The following is a 22,669-nucleotide window of genomic DNA, read 5'->3' on the forward strand; positions in this document are numbered from 1 at the left end:
CGCAGGGCTGGCAGCCCCCCCGCGCCTCCCTGGCAGCAGGGGGGAGCCGGGCGCTGCCGCTGGCGGGGGCTGCCGGCCGCGGCTCGCCGTGCTTGGGGAAAGCGGCCGCCGGCTGCTCGGCCAGCGGGCAGGAACGTCAGCGCGAAGCCCTCGAGGTCTTTACTGGATGCACCCCTTTACGCGGCGGGTCTGCACCTCCAGCTCGGCCTGGGGCTGGGGGGAGGCTCCCCTTCCCTCGCGCCTTCACCCCCCGCTTTGTCCTCGGCCGTCTGTCCCGGCGACAACACTTGACACCTTTCATCTGAGGATCCCAAAGCCCTCTGCAAATAGTAATTAATTATTAAAGCTGCACGGCTTGCGCCCTGCGAAACTGGCAGTCATCATTTCGCTGAATTTCACATGAAGAAACCTGCCTGTTTTCTGCCATTTCTTAACCTCCAAACGTTGCTTTCTTTGCACTTCCCGTAAAGCACATGTTCACGGTTTCAGCACGGAGCCCTGTTTCCCTGGATCCCTGCCCATGCTCCCCAGGCCCCCGTGCTCGGATGAGCCGCCGTGCTCCCGATGCCGGTGGGCGGCTGTGAGCCCCAGCCCCTGCCCGGGGCACCCCGACCCGACCTGCTCCTCCTCGCCGGCACCTCTTCTCAGCGGCGGGAGCCGGGGTCGTGGAGGGGCTGTCGGTCCGTCCTGCACCCGGCGTTTTTGTACGGCCCTGTGCATGCGAGTTCCCAGGGAAACCCCACGTGTGCTGGGAAGCTTTGGCAAAGCAGGATGGTTTTGTCCTGTAGGATGGCAGCTGACAAAGCTGGTGCTGTTGGAAAGTAATTAAAACGGACAGGTACCAAACCCTGTGACCTTTGACTTAAAAAAAACCCCAAGACTTTGAGCTGTTTTTAACATGTCAGCGAAAAATGGCAGAAGTGTGATTGCCTCCTCTCACAACGCCAGGATTACAGCCGCCTCCGAGGGGCCCGTTTCCCAAGGCGCAGTCTCTGTGCCTTGGCCACCCCCGACCAGCAGGTGCGACCATTAATATTCATTTCGAAAAGCATTTTCAGCATCAATCATTCGCCACCGTTTTGGATTTTGCCGTTGCTGCTCCTCTAAGCGATGTCTTGGCGGGGTGAATTTGTACTGCCAACGCTGAAGCTCTGCAAGAGCAATGCAAATAATACACCTCAGACTAGTGATTTTCTGCTGTGTTTGGGGTTTTTTTTCCCTCTAAAACCCTCCCTCTACCCCAGGTCCCCTGGTGCCAGCACGTTACTCTGGGAAGGTTCCTGTTGCAGAAACTTTTCTCCCCAGCTGGTTTGCAATGTGCTGCACGAGCACAAGGACCTTTTACTGTAATTAAGCTCTCGCTGTTCTTTCACGACTTCAGTGCAAAGAAATTAATCACCTTTAATGCAGATGAGCAGCTTGACTGCAAGTCATGGAGAAACGACGCTTTTCCCCAAGAGCCGGGGCCAATGTCTTGAGGTCAGCGGCCCCCGGGGCAGCCCCGGTGGGACCCCAGGTGCCCTCCTGCCCGCACCCTCCGCTGCGTCCGTCCCAGGGCCCCGCTTTGGGTTATGGGGGGCGGCAAGAGGTGCCTCCCCCGGCAAGGTGCTCCGCACCCCTCACCGCCTCCCAGCCCGCGGTCCCGGCGGTGCCCCTTCTCCGTCCCCATCACCCGGGCGAGCGGAGGAGGGACCGTCTCCTGTTCTCAGTCCTCACACGACATAGATTGTTCAGCCCAATAGAAATTATTAGAAATTATCATTAGCTGTCCAGCGAAATGCAATTGTATCATCGGGCTCATTTTGCAGCAATTCTGCTTAACAAGCGAGGGTGGACATCCCTGGGTATCGATGTGGATACAGGTGGGAAAGTCCTGCATGGGACTACACCCGAAAAAGGAACCCGGCCAAAAATTAGTTATAACTATTGTAACAGTTCAAGCAAAAGTCCCTTTAGTGGGAACTGGAAAATAGAATGAGGATAATTATACTGGTTTTTCCCTAAATCACCAGTCAGTTGATGACATATCAAGCTCCTCTATAATATGTAGATACATGTAACACATAATATATATAATATATATAATGCATATAATACATATTCTGGACCTTTGGCTCTTAATTTGTGCTCTGCAGTCCCACCACAGCCTCTGCTAATTTGCTCTCCGGTTCTCAGCTTTAAGCCCAGGAGCTCCGGCGGAGGCAGCGCCGCAGGTGGAGGGGCTGTGGGGAGGAGTGCCAGCCTAAGCCGAGCCCAGCAGAGCCTCGGTCCAAAGACACCAGCTCTTCCTCTGGCTTCTTTTCCTGACTTTAGGCAATCGCCCCCCCTCAGTGAGCGTGAGGCGATGGCACGTGTGTGCGTGGTGTACCTAAATATTCACCAGATTAGCCGCGGTGCACTCGGCGCAGCCGGGATTGCCGGGAGCCTCGCCGGAGCGTGGCATGCAACTGTCACCGGCGCGGCAGGAGGGTGCGGGCTGGCTCGCGCTGATGTAGGAAGCCAAGCGGGACTTCAATAGGGATAAAATTCTGCCTGGTAAAACGAATGCCCAAGTCTGACAGATGGCTGTGAACCTGCAGGCGCTCAGCCCTGAGCTGGGGAGAACGGCAGCAGCAGGGAGCCAGGCAGGGAATGCGGCTCCTGCCGCCGTCCCGGCAGGGACGGCTGCCGAGGAGTGCGGGCAGCCTTCCTCCCCGCCGGTCCCACACTGAGGCGGGCGCTGGGAGGACACTGGCATTGCTGATTCTGATCCTGGCACAGACCCCGGGCTGGGGGTCACCCTTAGAGGGTCCCGCACAGCACGGGGACACCGTCCCTGCTCTCCATCCGCGCAGGGAGGAGGGAGGTTGGCCAAGGCTGCGCCCGTGAGTCCGGGCGATTTTAATTTTCCAGCCAGCTCTGCCATGCCGACAGAGACGTGGCTCACCTCTCGGCCAAGCACATTCCCCAGCCCCGGCCCGTTTGAAGGTCACCAGCAAATCGCTGTAACGGGGATGGGCTCGGCTGCTGTCTGAGCTGCCGGGGCGAGACCAGCCATAATGGCAAACGTTGAGGAGAGCAAGAGGAGGCTTCCATGCCTGTTGAACTGCCCACAGAAAGAATAATTTCAATTATATCTCCCTTTTGGAAGGGACACATTTATGTGGCAGAGAGGCTCCGTGCGCGGCAGCAATCGGGTATTAACTCCCTGCATCCAATAGGTGTGAAATTAAATCCTGCCACACCCGGGGCGGGAGCCGAACGCTGCCCGGCCCTGCCTGCGCAGGCAGAGGGGAGGCTCCTCGCCCCCCTCCTGGCTGCCGGAGCCACCAGCCCGCGGGAGAAGCCCCGGCCGCTCTGCCAGGTCCCGTCTCCGGGAGGGATGCGGCGAGGATGTGCACCGCCACGCGCTTGCCATCCCGCTGAGCACGGTTACAAACCAAAGCGGAGTGTTTCCAAACGCAGGCACCGGGAAAAACAGCTTATTTGTTTGAAAAGAGGCTTACGCACCCGGCTAATAAACCTGGAAGAATAATAAATGGAGTTCCCTGACTTCCCTGAGAGCGCCGGAGGGGACCACAGGGCATCTCCCAGCTGCTGCAAAGGCATCGTGGTTCAGGAGGGATGACGGGGAGCCCGGGGGGTCGCCAGCCCCGGTACCCACGCAGCAGGATCTGTGCGTCGCCTGGCCTGGTGACGTGCACCGGCCAGCACACGAGCCGGCCCGGCTTGCCCACTCCGGCATTCGGTTCTCCATCAGCTACGGCCATGCCGTGCCAGAGACGGCGTCTGCCGGCAGAGCGGCCGGTCCGGGCCCCAGGAGCGCTGCAGGCAGCGGCAGCACGGCTTTGGGCACTCTCAGTCCTGAAGGATGAACACCTTGCAGGCGAAGGAGCTCTTTACAGAGACGGTTCCTCTGATGAAGGCTCTCCGAAGGCACACCACTGGAGGAAAAGAGCACGCTTTAATTACGCTAATTAGAAACTTGGCAGCCTCGGTTGCTCGGTGCTGCTCTCTCTGGTGTGGAGACGCTTCCCCTGCCCAGCGCCTGCCTTCCTCGGGGAGGGACGGGGCGGCCGGCTCTGAGGCGCGCTCGGGCGAAGGACGCCCGCCGTCCGCGGGGCTCTGGGCTGGCAGCACCCTCCCTGCTCCACCCCCGTGGGGACACCCTCCTCAAGGCACAGAGCACGGGGCTGGCGGCGTTTGTGTCTCGGCAGCAGAACTCACCGCGCAGGCGCAGCACCCTTCCCAAAGCCGCGCTTTTCCTCCCTGTGGGTGCCATCCCTCTCAGCAGCAAACGGCAAAGCTCTCGTGCTGAAAGCAGGTAAATGTGGCTAAAATATGAGGCTGAAGAGAATAACTCTTGTCCTCCTCCTCCAGGCTATAAACTGCCGCTGTCCTAAACTTGACTGACCTGGCCATCGGTTACTTGTCTCCTGCGCACTCGGGAGCGGGCAGGGAACAGGCATTTTCACACCCTGTGCTGTACTCGTGCAGTATTTATTGCCGGCCAGTGCTGATGGATGGCTCGCTCTCGCTGCCCATGAGCATTGCTCTCCTCCTGCTCCGGCTGCTTCAAGGGCAAACAATTCTCTGGACTCAGCCCGAAAAGCTCCAGTCCAAGCGTCATTTTTCCCTGGTTTGTTGTTAAAGGATGTGCAAAGCCATTGCAAGTGACAGAGCAATTTCCTTCGTGTCCTGCAAAGCAAAGGGGAAAAAAAGAAGACGCTGTATTACACACAAATCTGCTTTTCTTTTGCAAGTTTAAATAGTAACAGCTTAATGTTCAGCAAACCCACCGCTGTAGTAATTCCAAATCAAAGGCTCAGTGTCAGAGGAATCATTTCGTTACAGCCACCAAATAATGAGCAATTTCTGTAGCGTTTTGAGATTAGATTAAAAATGAACTGCAGACCGACACCTCATCCAGCCGGTGTTTGTAGGTCAGGCTTCAGGGGCCGAAGGTGGTGACGATGCTAAGCAGGGCTGGGCTCCTGGCATGGGTGCTGGGTGTCCTTCAGGGTGTCCCTCCCTCCAAGTGCCGCCGGTGTCACCAGCCAACTCTGCGCTGGGCGAGCGGGGGTCCCCTTACCCGCAGACCCCACACCCTTGCGGGCACCGGCACGTCCCCCAGCGCCGTGTGCTGCAGGGAAGGAGCAGAGAGGCGACCCGCTCTTCCCGCTCGTCCGTCTGCCTTCAACCCCCCGATACCTGTCCTGCTTGGAATCGCACCCCACGTTTCCCGTCTCTCCCACGGCACCGAGCCGTGCTGCCTCGCCGGCCACCCGTGCCGCGGGAGCGGCCTGCCCAGGGCCATGGGATCCCGGCAGTCCCACCACACCAGCGCTGCCGCCGCGCTGACGGTCCATCAGACTGCATCGGCTTGCCCAGCTCGTTTGGACAATCAACGCGGCGAGTCCTACCTACGGCACACGCCGTAGGAAGTCCTTGCGGTGAGCAGCTCCGTGGCTGCCCTGCCCCGTGCCGTGTGCTGGCCCCCGTGCGCCCCGGCCACCCCCACCGTGGCCTCGGCAGCCCCAGAGCAGGCGGGCAGGGGTTTGTTCGCAGTTGCACTGCATCTTGTTTCCAGCTGCTTTATTTCTCCCGGTGTTCCAAGAGCATCGCCCAACTCCGGCGCCACTGATCCTGGTTTCCTTTACGAAGCCATTGCCAGCAGGGCCAGCACTCGGGGTCAGATTCAACATACCGTCAGCGCTGGATGTCACGGCGCCTTTTTTTGGCGCACACAGGAGCCAGTTAGAGCCGCAGCAGCGTCCAGGTGATCCCGGCGGTTTCCTCCTCACGCCGTGTCTGAAGCCAGGTCTGGCTGACGGCTGCCGGGACAGCCAGCACCGACCCTGCTCCTGTCGGCTCCGCACACCGAGGCAGGAGACAGGCAGGCAGAACCTCCTGCCCGGGCAGGCGATTTCCCTCCGCAGCCCTTCCCCGCGGTGCCTCCCGCGAGCGGGGCGGTTTGTGGGGGGCGAGGACAGGCCCAGCACCCGCCAGGCTGAGATGTTCCTTGGGAAAACGTTCCCGTTCCTGCCCGGCTCAGCCGGTGCTGCTTTGTAAGATTTTTCCCTATTTCCCTATTGTTCGAATAGATTATTAAAAAATTCCAGACAAGTTGGGAGGGCAGCGCATGAAGATCTCTCTTCCAAACGACACAATCTGTGGTTTGTCTTTTTTCATCCGAAAGCACAGACGGGGGAGTACAGGATTTTTGTACGCTGTTTTTGTACGCTCGCCTCGCAGAGCCACGCGCGCGTCCGGACGAACTCCGGGAACGAGCCCCTCGGGGGAGGCTTGGGCGAAGCTCCGTCCCCGCGGCCGCGCCGTGCCGGGGCTTGGCGTGCGGTGCTTGCCTGGCCGTTGCGGTCTGAACCCGGCCCCAGGAGGTGCCGGTCCCTGCACGAAGGAGCGTGAAATCCGTCTGGGGAGCAAGGCTCACTGCAAAGAGCAAAAAGCATGGGCTGTCCCAGCCCTGCGGCAATGCACAGCCTGGGGCCACCCACCCCGCCCTGTCCTTGAGCGCCGCATCACGGCACCGGCACTGGCACCGGCACCGCCGCCGGCAGGGCCAGCAGCCCTGGACGCTGAACGGCAGCTTCGCCAGCCAGGAAGGGGCAGGATCCGACCGCCCAGCAAACACAGGTACCCGGCCGTGCTTTTGCATTCATCTGTGACAAGGAAAATGCCTCTCGCTGCAAGGCTTTGGTTTAAATTAGGAATGAATGTGAAGAATCCAGAAGGCAAAACAAAATGCTAAAAACCAGCCGATTCACCTTTTCAAGCCGCTGCTGCACTGCGGCCGCCCCAGAGGGTACCACGAGGTTGTGTAAATTGGTGCAAATGTCCCAGTTGAGCACATTACGCAGCAATCACTGATGGAAAGGAGAGATTTGTCCATGTACCTGTATTATTTTGCCACAAACCTCTGATAAATTTGGATCTCTTCTAAGAAAGAGGGTTGAGGCTAAAAGGGGAGCTTTTTGTGAGCACTGAGAGATGGGGAGGCTGGCAGGGTCTGGGGTGAGAAGCCCCCAGCCGTCGGGGCTGGCGGGGGAGCGCTCGGCTCTGCGCGGCGCTGCTTCCGTGGACCCGCTCTCGCTGCGGGGAAGGAAGGACAAGAAGAGGCTCGTGTCAAAGAAACAAATATTTTATTGTGTAAAAACCAAGCAGATACCCGAATGCAGTCTCCCATTGCCACAGGGCCCGCAGTGCTGCCTTGCATGCCAGCGGGATGTGCCGGGATGTCCCAAAACCAGGCAGGAGCCACGAAAGCATGTACGGATCTGTCTTCAAATATCTACAGAATTACGAAAGCTTCAGAGAAAGTCTCAGCCTCTGGAAACTAAAAAAAAAGAAAAGAAAAGCGTATAGAGCGAGCTGTTGGGCGACGTGCAGCTCGGTTTGACTGACCCTCCGGCTCCGCCATTGCTGGGTGTCACACTGAGACCCAAAAGCATCCTTCGGCCGTTGGGCTGATTTTTGAGCAGCGGCGACGTGGAATGAGACATCTGGGCTGCCCTTTCTGGGTTAAAAAAAAGTTTGGTGTTCCTCCAGCCCTTTACAGCGAGCATGGCCTTCCCCCGGGCAGCGTGGCACGTCATCAGGCGTCCACGGCAGCCGCTGGGTTTTAATTACAGCACCAGCTCCCAAGCCAAACGACTGCGGGAGAACAAGAAAGTCCCTCATCCCCGCGGCTGGCCCTGAGCAAAGCTGCGGTGATGGGAAGCAGGGCAGGAGCATAAGGAAACCACGGTATGTTCAAGAACAAACAAACAAACAAGTCTCATCATCCGTAAAACTGTCCCGCGACTTCGGGGGAGCCGCTTCCAGTCTCTGCTGAAGTGACGCTGTCCCAAAGCAGCGGGGAAGCGTGTGCCCGGCCGCGGCTCCTCACTCGGTGCGGCGCCGAGGCCGGTTGCTGCAGTTTAGTGGAACAAAGTCTGGAGAAAGTGGGATGTTCATTATGCAAATTGCGCTTCCTGGAAAGAAATGTTTTATTAACACGCGCTCCCTTCTTGTGTTGGCTTAGTCAATTTGGTCACAGCTTGACATCCAATAAGTTAGTCTAAAGGCAATGGTTTTACAAAATGTTTTTCTAATCTATTTTAAACACTTAATTACAGTTGTGGCGCATTCATTAGGGACGTCACTTTCAAACCCGGCCTGCAGTAATAAATCCTAATTCTCGACGTGTCAGTCGCAATACAGAGACCGGATCCAAGCGGCTGTCGGGGCAGCGGCTCACGGAGGCGGCACGCCTGGTCCGGGCGGGAGCCCCCTCCTCCGGAGGGGACACCTCCAGCATCCAGCCAAAGCCAAATGCAGATTAACCGGGCAAGCACAGGCCCCGGGATGAGCGCCCCGAGGGGCTCGGGAGCGTGTGCCCGTTGGCTGGCGCGGTAGGAGCTGGGGGACACCATTTTCGGGAAACCAGGAGCCCGGGGGGCCCCAGCAGCCTCAGAGCTGGTGTCGTGGCCAGCTTCGTGGCACCGGCAGCGTCCCCATCGCCCACCCCCCTGCACCTCCGAAGGGGGCAAGACGGGGGCTGGTCCCCAGTGCCACACGCCCCGTGGGGATCCCTGGCACCGTCCCGGCTGCTGCGGAGCGGGGAGCACAGCCGGGCATCGGGGCTGAAGCTGGGCCAGTGCCTCCCCTGCCCTGGGCTGCTCTGGTGTGCCAGGGTAAGCCTGGGGACCTCCGCCGGCCCGGGGCGCCCTGTCCCCATGCACCCCCCGGCATCGGGGCAGGCACTGCCCGGGCTGGAGGGGCAGCGGCTCGGGGCCGGCGCCGCAGACCTGCCACCACTGCTCTGAGCTAGTGCCGGCCAGCGGCTCAGCGCGCTTACCTTAGTCTTTTCCCAGATACTTCCTCATAATGCTGTTGACATCGTCTTCCTTCCCTTCTGCCTCCGCCCGGCGGCTTGCCCCACCGCTCTGGGTGCTGGCTTTGCCGCTGCACCCCTCCCCATCCGCTCTCTGGGGCTGCGGCCGGCGCTTGATGCTGTCGGCACTCCGGGAGGAGAGGAGGGAGCCAGAGGATGAGGAGGAGTCGGAGAGGTCCCCGGGGTCTTCCCGGGGGGCCGGGCTGCGCTTGGCCATGCCCTTCACCTCGGAGGACGCCGAGCTGCCCGCTACGGCCTCGTCCTCGAAGCGGACGGTGAGGGGCCGGTGGCCGTCCTTTCTGTCCCTCCCGGGCTTGGCCAGGCTGCTGGTGGAGCGGGATTTGCGAATGGCCGGGAGGAAGTCGTCGAAGTCGACGTTGGTTCTCCTCTCGTAGTTGAGGGTGGGTATTCGCCAGCTGAAGGGGTCGCTCCCCTTCCCCTCGCCCAGCCCGTCGCTGGATGCTGAGCCCAGGACCCCCACAGAGCCCCTTCCCACCTCCACATCTTCCACCGATGGCTCCAGGCAGCTTCTCCAGGAGCTCAGCCGCAGCGTGCCCAGCGCCTCCATCCCCGCAGCCGGAGAGCTCGACCGGCGACCGGAGCCACCGAGGGTTTGCAAGAGGGAGTCGTAGGAGCCGAACTTTGACGCTCGTTTCAGTGCCGGAGAGCGCGCCGGCTCGGCTGGCTCCGATGCCATGCTCCGCAGGCTGGAGGAGCGCACGAGGCCAGCGCCTGCTCCTTCGCCTTCCCCCGGCTGATTCCCATCCCGTTTCCCCGGGGAATCCTCCGCCGCTGGGAAAGCCCGGCAGCGCCGCAGGGCTGCGGCACCGGTGGTGCAGTAAATGGGGAGGGGAGAGGCATCGCCCAGCGCCGGGTGCCCATGCTCCCGCTCTGCTCCCCGCTGCCGCCGCAGCTCCTCCACATACTCGGAGAGGGCGGCTGATGAGCTGGGCACTGGCCCTGCCGCCGGAGAGAGCCCTCTCCTCCTTAGCACTGTCGGAGACAGCGGGCTGGGGAACCTCCCGTCCGGGGCAGGGGAGCCCCACCGCCGCAGCACCGATGGGGACATCTCTCCGATCCTATCTGCAGGCTTCTTCAGGCTCTCCAGCTCCTCTTCGTCTGCCGGAGGTTCTCGGTATTCCCGTCTTCTAGCACCGAGCAAGGGACTCGCCATCCTCCCCAGATCTGCAGCATCGATGGACCTGGCAGCGCTCAGGGAAGAAGCTGGCCGGCTCGTTGCTGGTTCCTTGGTGTCTTTGCTCCCCCTAAACAACAGACATTGGTGTTAGTTTAAGCTGTGTGATTCCCAGTGACCGTAATGTCATTCAGCAAGGACAAGGCTGAGCAGCGAAAAGCTGGTATTGGCATGGTAGTCTCAGAATAAACTCCTGCTGCTGCATTAAGCAGTTGGGCAATGCCCAAAGATTTTATCTTAAATAACTCTAAGTCAGCCAGCCCAACTAAATCCACAGCGCAGGGTGTGTGGCGTGGCCACCTTTAGCTCTGCCAAACCAACACGTACCTCCAAATGTCCTTCTTCCCTGACAGATTATAGCAATATGTAGGATTTATTTTATTTTTGTCAAAGCCAAAGATTATTTGCTAAAATTTTATAAAACCAGCTCGCAGAGCGCCCCGAATGCATCTTAACGTTGTTGTGGGGGACGTTCCATGGGGACGGAAAAGAATTGGGAACCGCAGGAGCCACATGACGCCTGGCCGGGGGCTGCGCACTGGGGAGCGGCCGAGAGGCGAGCCGCGTGGGGATGCAGCGGATGGCGGGAGCCGCGGGGGCTGCACCTCCGCTCGCCAAAGAGGAGCCGCACCGGTCACCGTCACGGCAGGACACCAGCCCCGGAAGACGCAGCCCTCACCCGCAGGCTGACGCACACGCCGGAGGGCTGGTTTAGTCAGGAACAGGGAGTCAAACTGGGCATGGCAGCGGCTCAGCACAGGCGGCTGTTGCTCTTGCTACCAGGATTGCAGCTTGTGCAGGGTGCAGATGTGGAGCAGGAGGAAGGATAACAACAACGACGACAACAACAACAACAACAACAACAACAATAATAATAATAATAATAATAATAATAATAATAAGACATGCCCCCCTGTGCTGAGGGCGGAGCAGCACGCGGTGGGTCTGTGGCTGGGACCGGCACATGGTGCCAGCGCTCTGGGAGACGATGCCCAGCAGGAGCCTTGCCAGCCAGCTGGTGTTCTTCATTTAACTCCTGCTCCTCATCCCAGGGCGGCGCTGGGACCGCTGCCGTGACACCGTTCCCACCCCTGCAGCGGCCGCTCGCTGAGCGGGACAGGGACGGGGTGGCAGCATGGCAGCAGCAGGGGATGGTCCGGTCCTGCCTTCCCCCAAATCCTGCCTGTCCCTCACCAAGGCACTGAGCTCCCGTTCTGCCGGGACAGGAGCTTGGGAGCATCTCCCCGGGCACCGCGGGATGCCGATGTGGCGCCTGTCCAGCCACACCCCCTCCCGAGCGGCCAGATGCCGGCACGTGCGGGCTGCAGAAGGGGCTTCTCTGCACCAAGCTTGTCCCCTTCCTTGTGCCACCGATGGGCAGAGATGGGGAGGGGGCTGTGATCACCGGTGGGCTCGGCGTCCCTGCTGACACTAAGCTCCCAATGTGACGCCTTACCTGCCCCGCTCCCGCCCTCCAAGCACCTATGTTGGCTTGAGGGGCTGAAAAACTGGATTTTCTCCCTGCCGCACCATAGGGAAAGGCAAAGAGCCTCTTCGCCGGGACGCGCCTGAGGGAAAGCCGGCGCTCTGCCGAGCTGCGCCATGCCTCTCCTCGGCACACCGCTTCAGGCCAGCGACAGGCAGCTATTATCTACACGCTGCTCGCGCTCCGACGCTTGCCGGTGAGATGGGGAGCGTGGGCGCTTGCGAGCGTGTGTTTTGTCAGAGGCTGCACCCGTGCTGGCAGCTGCGGGGGGTTATCCCCGCTCGCGGATACCCCCGGCATCACTCAGCCAAGGGGGACCTGGAATTGGCCTTAATGGGAAGGCTGCTGGGATGTGAATTTGTCTGAGAAAGAAAGGAGGAGGGGGAAAGAGAGCGAAGGGTAGAGTAAAGCAGCAGAACCTAAAGATAAATGCATCTCTGGGAGGCCAGCAGGCTTCCGGCTGCGGGAGCAGTGGTCAAGTTTTATGTTGCCAGTAACGAAGCATCCTGCCCCTGGAATGCTGGGGTTGCCATGGGAACGGGGTGGGAGTGATGATCCCAGCCACCGTGCTGGACTTGTTCAGACCGGGCTGCGCTGACCCGTGAAATAATTCACATGCCAAGACGGGTTGAAGACAAACCCCAGAGCTGGGAAACGCAGGCGACTGCAGAAGCGACGGGCTAACGGAGCGCCTTCGGGGCCCCGGAGCCCACCGGCACAGCCCAGGGCACGTGCCGCGTGCCCACGGCTCATTAAATGGGCCCAAACCATTTGGTTACCCAATGCAAAGCGAATTAACCGGAGATTTAATCTCCCTGGAATGCAGGAACCTCCCGGACTACCCTGCACCGCTGCACCCGACATTGCTGAAGCCTTGCAGCTGATGAATAGTTGGAGACATTTCGATAATGCTGCTTTTTAGGAGCCTAAATTGCATCTTACCTAAATAGCTGGTGTAATCCTTCCACGAGAATTTGTACGGAAATTGCTCCAATCACTCTCTACGTTTCCAAATAATACTGTAAACTGACTGCTGCACAACCAGCTTTCATAAATTAAACCGCCAGCCTCAATATTTTTCTTTGGTTTTTAAGACTGAGATAAAAGTGAGCTGGAGAGGTAAGAAACACTAACGGACTGTGAACACGGACAGTTTACACGCTGCTATTTATTATAACCTGTTCAGCATGATGGACAGTCACTATTTTTATGAAAATCTTTAGAGCCTGAAATGGAGCGAAAGCTGCAAACACGGGATTGTCCCTCCAGCTCCCACGGCTAGTACGAGCCGGACCGCCGAGGCCCCGCAGCCCCCGGGGTCCAAGCAGGGTCCTCCGCGTAATGGAGCATCTCCTGCCCGTGCTCTCCATGCCCTGGTTTTCATCAGAAGAGCTGAAGCCCGAGACTGCCCCACCCAGACTTGTCTCTCCCAACAGCCCCTATTAGCTGCACTCATTAAACAGCCCCCCCCACACACGCCCAGGGAGGGGCTGGTTTCGCCGGGGAAGCCGCGTCTCTCCGGGCACGGCTCCTCAGCCCGCGGGCGGCGCGTGCGGTGCCGGCAGGACGGCGCCCGGGTCGTGGCGTGTTAGCTCCGAGCAGCATCAGCTGCCTGGTGAGCGCACGCGGGGCCCGATTGGATTTAAAACGAAAATGCAAATACTCCTCGGGGTTTACGCTGGCAGCAAAAAGGCACCGCGTGGTGGGGGAACGCTGCAGGGGTTTCTCCGCTTTTCATGCTCTTGCTCTTGCTTTCCAGCATCTAAAACGCTCGGGTCCTTCCAGCAAAATCCAGCATCGCTTCCCCTCCTAGGAAGCCAAAACCTGCTTCGCCCACCTCCGCAGACCCTCCCCGCAGCGGCTCCGAGCTGCCGCCCACACCGGCACCAGCCACGGCCGCGGCGTGCCCCGGCGCCGGCAGCCCCTGCTCCCGCGTCCCGGGTGCGCTGAAATCACACCTCCGTTTCTGTTAATCACTTTCTGCAAAAGGAGCCTGAGGACCACGAGGTAATTTCTCCCGTGCAACAGGTTTCTGACCGAACAAGCCCAGAGGCTGGTGCCGGTGCTGCCGCATCCCACCGGGCTGCCACGGCCAGGGAGGCTGGGCTGCCGTCCCCCATCGCCGGTCAAGCCATGCCGCCGCGGCTGGACCCCACACCACTGCACCAGCACCCCGTCCTCATCATTCGTTCCTTTATCCCTACCCTGACGGCTACCAAAAAAAACACCCCAAAATCAGGGCTAAACGCCTCTTGGCCGCCTCGAGCCTCCTCACAAGGCAGGGCACGAGTGCGAGGCAGTCCTGCGCCATCCGGCAGCATCCTCTGCCGGTCCACAAGCCCCAGGCTAAGGCTGACGTGCCGCCAGTACCCCCAGGGCTCGCGACAGCCCTCGGAGCAGCCCGGCGTGGGCGACGCGGCGGGAGCAGGGCCGCGGGCACGCTTCCGCCGCCGAGCGAGACCCCGCTCCTCGCCTCGGCCGGAGAGGTGGTTTTTCCCCAGGCAAGGCAGAAGCGGGGCCCGATGCAGAGCTCGGAAGGCATCTGTAAGCCAAACGGAGTTCCGCAATGTGCCATTCACACCAAAGCAAATGACATACAACAGTAATTAGCGAAGATTACATAGCAATTAACATGATTACAATTATGCTAGTTGAAATAATTTATACAATAAAATCCACACGTGCATTGCAACACACGACCAGGGATGAAAGTGTGGCTCGGATGCTTTTCCTGGTAGCTCATAAATAAAGCCAAGACAACTCCATTTCAGGGCGAGAAAAGAGACGGGCCTAATTTCTGTCAGAAGAGGATTTTCTTGTCGCACCGTCATCCATGGAAGAGCTCCCAATTCCCATGTAATGATTTGCTTTTGACACAATAATGTTTAAAAAGAAATGTGTCGGATCCCCACCAGCCCTGGGACCCTGGCTCCTGCTTTCACTTACCAAAGCGGAAAGGGAGAGGGTGGCGCGGCGCGGGCGCGGGTGCGGCGGTGCCGCGGGACGCAGGAGCCGGGAGGCAGCGCCCTGTGCTGCGGGTCCGCTCCCTCAGGGTCAGTGCAACCCCGACCTGCCCGGCGAGGGGCAGAATAAATACATAACGTTTTGAACTGGCTTCCTACGAAAAAAACGATCGTTTGTTACAACCCTGCGACGTGTCGTATGTATTGAGGCTTAGCCCTGCCGGCCAACGTTTTGTACAAGCACCTAAATAGCAGAGAATTAAAGAAAACGTTAATCAAACCGGCCATTCCTGTACCTCAGTACAGGGACAGTAACAGCCTTCTATGCTTTCCTCTGGCTTTTGGCAGCTGTTTGTTCAGGAAATAGCCCATATGTAGCGCGGAGAAGTGAATGCTAGGAAGATTCATTTTTCACTATTGGGTGCTTGTGTGAGACAAAGGAATCTTAATAAGGAAGAGCTCATTTCCCTGATCTCATTTTTATTACCTTAACAGTCTCATCGTCTGTTTGTTTGCATTTCATATAGCCTCCTCACTAATATTTCCATCTCAGATTAGCTGAGGGCAAACACCGCTACGACACCAGGATTTGCGGTTCGCCTCCCTGTGACCCCCAGGACGGAGGCAGGTTGTCACGCTGTTGCCAGGTCTAGGTACAAATTGCCTCTCACAACGGCCACTGTCAGTCCAGTAAGTTATTTTTATTAATCCCCAAGCCTACGTACCTGCCCTTTTACCATAAATCCAGTGTATTTCAGCTCAGAAATACGGTATTGGCCATAACTTCTGATGCGCTGCCATACATTTATGATCAGAGCTGGCTTATTTGGACCAAAGACCTGTAAGCGGTACTGAGGAATTACTTTTCTGATGGGTGCTGCAGTGGGGCGCGGGGTCTCAGCGAGCTCGGCCGGCTGCTCTCGGGGCTCCCACCCATCACCCCTCCCCGCAGGTCCCAGCCCTGTCTGACCACCCTTAAATTCTGCTTTGTATCAGCAATGGGCCGCTTCAAACCGCTCGAGCACTCTCGAGGTGTCCACTGCCGGGGGATTTGCTCTTCAGAAAATTAATTCTGGCAATAGTTAATTTACTGTACAAAGCAGGGGAATGCAGTGGGGACAGATCTCACCCGAATCGGAGCAGGGAGGTCAGCACTAATCCGGCGGTGAAGTGGCAGTCCGCAAACCCTGTCAAACCCTGCCCGCCCGGCGCGCCCCTCTCCGGACCTGCACACGGACGGGGAGCGGGCGGCTGCCGCAGCGAGCTGTGCCACGCGCCAGCCTGGCCCCCACCCCGCTTCCAGGGGTATGGGGGGAAAAGCCGGGAAAATAGGGATGCACGTCCCGCCAGGGCTGCAGGCAGGGGTGCCGCCAGTCCTGCCCACTGTGAATTCGGCTGGTGGGTTTTCCACCCGTGTGCACTGCCAGCTGCCACCTCCTCCCACGGCAATCGATGCTGCAGATCACGCATTATGCAAAAAGGCAGGTTTTTGTTTGTCACAAAGCTGTTGCTTTGCAGATCGTTGCACGCCGAGTAGAGAAACCACCTTCCCCAGGTGGGGATGATGCTCTCTGGAGCCGCTTCGGCTCCGCACTGCTCCGGCCCCAGCGCTCAGAGCTCCATCTCCGCTCACCCTCGGCTCTCCCAAGCCTCCGAGGAGCCCCTCTGCCCTCCGCTGTCCCCACCTCCCCGCTGAGACGCAGCCACCAGACCCTGATTTGCGGGGCTTTTCAAAACTCAACCCGTGCGATCGCTTCGCACGCGAAACTCAAAGAACTGGTTTGTCTGTGACCCGGCGGTGCCGGGGACGGCTGTAACACCGTGGGTCTGTAAAACTCTGGGCTGGAGGGTCCCTCCGATGGGCGCCCAGGGGAGGTGGCCTCGATCCGGGCTGGGTGCCCGGGCACCTGCTGAGCCCCGGGCAGCCCTGCTGCTGAGCACCCCGGGGTGGCAGCAGGAACCGAGCTGAGGCAGTTTGGCCACACGAGTGCTTGGGCCACTCTCCAACTCCCTCACAGCCCATTAGCATCACCGTCAAAAATTAACATATTTTATATTAGAACTGTATAAATGCATACTGTTTCCTCAGCAGCAAAAGGCGAGCATATGGCATACAAATCCTCAAATAGGCTGCATCGCCTCTTTAAATTATCTCTAGAGAATACATCAAGGGATATTATACTGCTTGAAGCATGTTTTTGATGTAGCGACTTTCATCTCGCGTTCCACTGATCCTGGCATGGCAGCGACTACCTTCCTTGATTTGATGTTTTGACCTTAAATGCCGCGGGTCGCCCCGACCTCCTTTCTGCAGGTCCTGAAAGGAGCACAGCCGAAGCGCCCGCCGTCCCCGCGCCAGCACCCGCAGCACCCCCGGATGAGCCGGGGGGGCTTCCCGGTCCCCGAGCAGCGGCGGGCACTGCAGCGGTGCCACCTCACTGCGCCGCGGGATCCGTCACCCATAAAGGGTGACTTCATTTTTCCAGGGAAAAAGGAAAATTCCTACCCAGCGGCCACCTCGCTGCGCCTGAGCACTGGGAAATCGGCGCGGCCGGCAGCCTACCCCTGCCTCTCGCACTTCTTTTTTTTCTAAATAAAATACAGGAGTGTTTAAAAGACCTTTGTGACGGCTTGCTGCTGCAAGGAATTTTTCTGCCCTCCGTGCCTCTGCAGGATGCTGGAGCTGGCGCCAAGTGCCTGCGATTTCCCCGGAGGAAAGCTGCGGCAGGCACCCCGTGCTGGGGGAGCAGCCACGCGTCCAGCACCGCTGGAGGTGGCCATGCCCGGGTCCCTTACCTGGGGGTCCCTTACCTCGGGCCTTGGGTGCTGCGGCTGCCGACGAGCTGTGCCGAGAGGCTCCCGGCCACGCTGGCACCCGCCGGGGAAGACCAGCCTCCAGATGATCCCGGCCAGGACTTGATGCTCTCTGTGGGCTCCAGACTGAGCGTGGAGCCGATGCTGGAGCAGGCATCCCTGCAGGGAGAGATGAGACCCCGTTAGCTCCACACGCACAGGCAAGAGGGCTGGTGGCACTGGGAAGGGGTCCTGGAGCACGTGTGAGGGTGAGGCCGGGCACGGGCTGGGGGCTCCTTCACAGCTCCAGCAACAGCAGCTCCAGCTGGTGGGCTCTGCTCCGGCTGTTTTGTGGCAGCGCCTCGGATCGGATAAAACAAACCTTCCCAGGCAACCTGGTCCTCGTGCCATTGCTGCTGCCGTTAACGACTTCCCTCGTGCTTTTGTAAGCGCCCTGTAGCCCGCAGACAGCGGCCAGGAAAACCCTGCTGCTGCCCGCAGTGCCCCGGGACCGGAGCTGCAGTGGCAGAGCCAGCGTGACCCTGGGCACCCCAGTGTGCCCTACGTGCCCCTGGGCTCCCCCGGGGCCGGAGCTACCCCTGCCCACCTGCCGGGAGCCCGCACTCCAGCTGCGGCAGATTAAAGCCTTTAGGATCTCTGTTTTCCTTCAAAGCTTCATATTCTCAAAGTGCAGCCCGGAGCAGTGCGGGCATCCCGCCCGTTTAGCAGACAGAGCTCAAAGGGAAAGCGAGCGGGTCGGCGGGCACGGGGCACGCAGAGCCAGCGCATCCGAAAGCCCGTCTGTGCCCGCGCGGAGCGCGGTGCCTCGGCACGCGGCGGGCAGCTGGTGGTCCGCAGCCCATCGCCCAGCCGGGCGCGGGCTCCTGCCCTTCGGCCAGCAGCTCCCCAGGGCTCACTCACGTCTCTCTCCCGGAGCAGAGCGGCTCCCGCGCCGTCTGCGCGCTGCAAGGGACAAAAAGAGAGAGTGGGCCGTGGCGCTGCCGACGGCTCGCACGGCCTCCCCGAAGCCACCGCGCGGGTCCGACGAGAAGGGAACTTCCCAGACTAACCGTGTCAGAGCTTGCTGCTCCGGCAGCCGGTACGGTCGGAGCAGGGCTTTGCCTGAGCCAGGCAGCGTGGCCCCCCGACAGCCCCAGCAGAGCTGCGGCAGGGCCGGCGGCAGCGCCAGCTGCCGCGCGCCGCACGGCTAAAGCTCTCCCACATGCTCCCTGCGCTGCTCAGGCTGCAAACGGGACCCCGGTGCCCGCTCCCCCATCGCAGACGTGGGTGCTGCTGCGGCGTAGGTTACGTTTGCGCTCGCAGAACGCCGCGCCCGTGCCGGCGAAGGGCAGGGAGCAAAATACACCGCTTTTCCTGCACGCGCAGCTGCGGACGTCCCTGCCGGGAAGCGCTTCTCACCTCCCGCTAATGTGTCAATTGTATTGGCAATCACCTTTGTTTTTAATGAAGGAGCAAATTTCTGAGGTCATGGTTTCTATCTCGCCCTTCTCTGGTTTAATCACTACATAAAGAAAAACCTCTCCTCATGGCATGGTGACAAGCACACCTCCGCTTTGTCTTTTTAAAATGCATTTACTTATTTTGTCTCCATTTGTCACGATGCCCCTTTAGCAGTGTAGCAGAGGGGAAAACTGGAGGGCTGTAGAAATAACACCTGACAAATTCACTGGAATTTTCCCCCCATTTTTTCCTAGTAAAAGCTTCTACCTAACCCGCCCAGCTTCACTGGCTCCTCCAGCCCCCCAGCTCCCGTGGCTGAACAAAGCGCAGGATTCTCAATCCATAAATCCAGTGCTGGGGCACCCGCTGACGCGCAGCAGCACGCGCCACGCCGCTGGGGCTGGGAGCTTGCTCCGCTTATCGAGCTATTTCCACCCTTTTTGCTTACTTTAAGCTGGGCCACACAGTATGATCCTAAGGGTGATGCTTTTTTCATGGAACCTTTCATGAACGTGAAGTTCCGTGTTCATAAACATGTGCTGCTGCAGCGAAAACACTCGGGGATGCAGACGCGCGGCCCCAGCCACCCTGCCCTTGCACAGCGCAGCATCCTTCCCCGCCACAAAGCGCCTGAGCCTGCCCCTCTGCAGCCCCCGCAGCCCCCACGGCCCCCCGCAGCCCCTCCGCGCTCCTCGCCTCACCTCTCGCCATCGCCCTCGTCGCTGGACCGCAGCTCCTCCAGGGCCGCTTGCAGGTCTGCGATGCGCCGGATGGAGGTCCCCAGGTCAGCCTGCAGGACCTGCCGCACCGCCGCCAGCTCCGCCAGCTCCTGCTCCTGCGCAGACGGCACCGGGTGAGCGCCCGCACCCCGACGTGGCACCCCGAACCGCCCGAGGCGTCTGCTGAAACTCCCCCACCCCGCTGCTCCCCGTGCCCTGCCAGGGCTGGCTACCTGCCGCTGCGCCCTGTGGCACAGGCAAGAGCGCATGAAACGCAAACTTCACCTTACACGAGAAGCGGAGCAAACGAAGCTGAACCCCTCCGCGGCTGACCAACGCCTCCCACGACGGGAAAAGGCTCAGGGGAGATGAGCCAAAAATCCCAGGTGCTGGGCAGAATGTAAGGAGCCACTGGCAATTACCGAGCAGAAACTGAACTTTACTCCGCGGAGGGGAGGGTGACCTTGGTTTTAGGCACACGGCTGTACCAGGGCGTCATTGGGTTGTACAAACACCCTTCCCGGAGATGACGAGCAGGCAGCGATGTCCTTCTGAGCCAGCCAGACCAGCGCGAGGGAAGCACATATCTGGCTCAGCCCAACATCGAGTATAAAACCTGGACAAGTAATAAAACCAACTTTGATGAGAGCAACGGGCTTGAGCTGGCTTCAACCCGCACATCCCTTCCCGGCAGCTGGGGATGCCACGGCGGCGAGCGTATAGAGACCGGGGACGGGCATCACGTCTGTGCAGCGACTCGGGTGCATGTTGCAGCTGCCGTGTTGCGCCTGTGCTGTGCCTTCAGTACAGCGCCGTATCGCTCTGCTAAACCACAACGTAATGCCGACGTACCAAACGAGTACGTCCGATACTAAACACTAACCCCCCGGTGTGAGAGCACCACGGCCCTGCCGGGGACAGAGCGGGGCACAGACCGCGGGGATGCTCCCGGGCGTTCCGGGGCTGCTCCCCCACTCACAGCTACCGCGCTCCTGCTTGGAAACAAAGCTCTTTTCAGAGACACTGGAGCTGATAAGAGAAACCAGAAACTCAATTTGTAATTTAAACCCCCGGGAAAAAAGCCAGACGAGCGGCACAACCCGGATGGCTCTGCGGTCCCAGCATCAGCCGCAGCCTCGCGGCCTCGCGGCGCACCGAGGACGCCGACCCGGCACTGCGCGCTCGCCGCAGCTGAGCTCCACCGTGCTCATCGGATTCCAAGTCCTTTCAGCGAGGAAGGAAACCTTTGTGCCATTTTCTGAGCCATCACACGGCGGAGAGAGAAGGAGAGCGAGCGCGAGCTGCACGTCCACCGTGATTGAAGCTGCCAGCTGTAAAATTGCCATCGCGGCGGTGACAAGGTGAGAGATGATTTGCAGCGCGGGCTGCGACAGGCCGCGGAGCAGGAGCCGGCAGACTGTCGGAGTAAATAATGAAAAGCCCTGGAATCACCGGGCGCACAGGCCTGAGGGGAAGAGCACTTCGGTTGATAAAAACATGCAAAGAAATATCCCAGTTCGGGTTGCACAGCGTCACAGCTGCCTCTGGAAAGGCGCCGATATCGGTAAAAGCCTGAACGCTGCCGAGAAGCTTTCCGAAACTTGGCGCTTCCGAGCCCTTTGCTTCCCTCCCGGCTCAGGCAAAGGCCGGGGGGGAAGGACCGTTTTGCCACGGATGCCGCTCCGAGTCGCGTGGGGACGGCCCACCGCCCGGGCGGCAGAGTCGCTCCCCGCGCCGGGGTCGGCCCCGCGAGCGGCCGGGGGCTCGGGAGGGGGCATGCAGTGAAACGCTGGCCCCCGAGAGAAGAAAAGCCCAAGGGGGGAGAGCCCCAAGCCCCAGCTGGCTACATGCCTGTGTTCAGCTATTCGCGACTGCGAGACCAGGCAGTAAAACAACCGCTAGATAAAAAGCTCAACCCTTCAAGCCAGCTGATAAGAATCTCTATTGAACTAGTTCCTCAGCTGCAGGATACGGCACAAATTAAACATAGTTCAGTGGCTGCATTTAATTCCGTTCTGCCATGATTCACCTGACAGTGCGGGGCAGGGAGGCAGCCGGGCACGCAGCGCACCCCTCCGGGCACCCCGGCCCCGCTTGCTCTGGCCACTGACAAGCAAAATCCCCCGGGTGCAGCTGCGAGAGCCGCAAACAGCGTGTCCCAGCGGCTGCTGGGGTCCCCCCGGCCCCGCTGCCTTCCGCACGACAGCGCGGGAGAGCCGAGAGAAACGGGACCACCGCGGGGCTGGTGCCACCAAGCCGGGGCTCCAGCCCGGCTCCGCTCGGGGATGCCCCGGTCTCTGGGCGCCCACGGTCCGTGGCACCCACGCTGCGCGGCAGGGAGGAGCCCAGCAGCCGTGGGAGGGGGCTGCGCAGGGCACCGGGGGCACTTCGGGGACTGCACGGCCATGGGCGCTTCGCACCGTGGGTAACCTTGGGGTCCCCCGCCCACACGCCACGCGAGTGGCCATTTGAACGTAAAGTCTGAAAAAACCTGTTTCTTAATGAGAATCGACACCGCTCAAGCACAACGATGTTGCTAAACCAGACCCCTTCCGGCAGAGCTGCCGCCGCCGCCGCCACCGCCCCGGGTAGCCGGGCTGGTCAAACGCAGAGGAAAGCGCCCGTCACAGGGACCCACCGGGGGCTGCGCCACGCTCGCTCTCTGCCCAGTGACTTGCACGAGCCTGTGCCCGAAGTGAATTTGGGCGCTCGGAGCTCAGGAGTTACTGTAAAGCGAGTTCTGGTGGTATAAACCTGCCGCAAGACGTGGGGAAGAGAAACGGTACCGCTCAGTTTCTGTGCCCAATTTCAGCACGGGCTCAGCACAGCCGCAGCTCCTGAGGATGCTGCAGCCAGCGAGGAGGAGGAGGAGGCCGGCAGAGCCGCGGCCGGGCCAGGGGCAAAGCGAGGGGAAATGCTCCCGGTAAATGTGCTGCTCAGCATTCTGGGCTCAAATCAGCGCAAAACAGAAAGGCTCAAGCTTACGGAGCCACGGAGCAGCTGCGTCGGTAGCCTTGTGCTCATGAGGACGGCGCTCCGGGGGGGAGGCTGCGGACCCCACGTCCCACCCGGCCCAGTGCTCGATCCCGGATCTCGTGCACGGAGGCACTTTACCTTTTACTCTGTACCATACAATTGTCTCAAGGAAGGGAATAATTAGGTCAATATAATTAAATCTCA

At 60.0% G+C, this 22,669-nt stretch overlaps 1 protein-coding gene across 1 annotated transcript in view; it reads right to left on the reverse strand.

Moving 5' to 3' along the window:
* Positions 1-8,837: 8,837 nt before the first annotated feature.
* The window catches only part of MYO18B (myosin XVIIIB), a gene marked incomplete at both ends in the record, with an annotated part of 71,792 nt that continues 57,960 nt past the window's right edge, over positions 8,838-22,669 (reverse strand). Inside the window, 4 exons of the mRNA XM_082007830.1 lie at positions 8,838-10,137; positions 17,328-17,489; positions 18,231-18,272; positions 19,472-19,605. Of these exons, the coding sequence (XP_081863956.1) occupies positions 8,838-10,137; positions 17,328-17,489; positions 18,231-18,272; positions 19,472-19,605 (1,638 nt within the window). The remainder of the gene's footprint in view (positions 10,138-17,327; positions 17,490-18,230; positions 18,273-19,471; positions 19,606-22,669) is intronic.

The sequence above is a fragment of the Phaethon aethereus genome (assembly GCF_964289735.1).
Source record: "Phaethon aethereus genome assembly, chromosome: 17".
NCBI lineage: Eukaryota > Metazoa > Chordata > Aves > Phaethontiformes > Phaethontidae > Phaethon > Phaethon aethereus.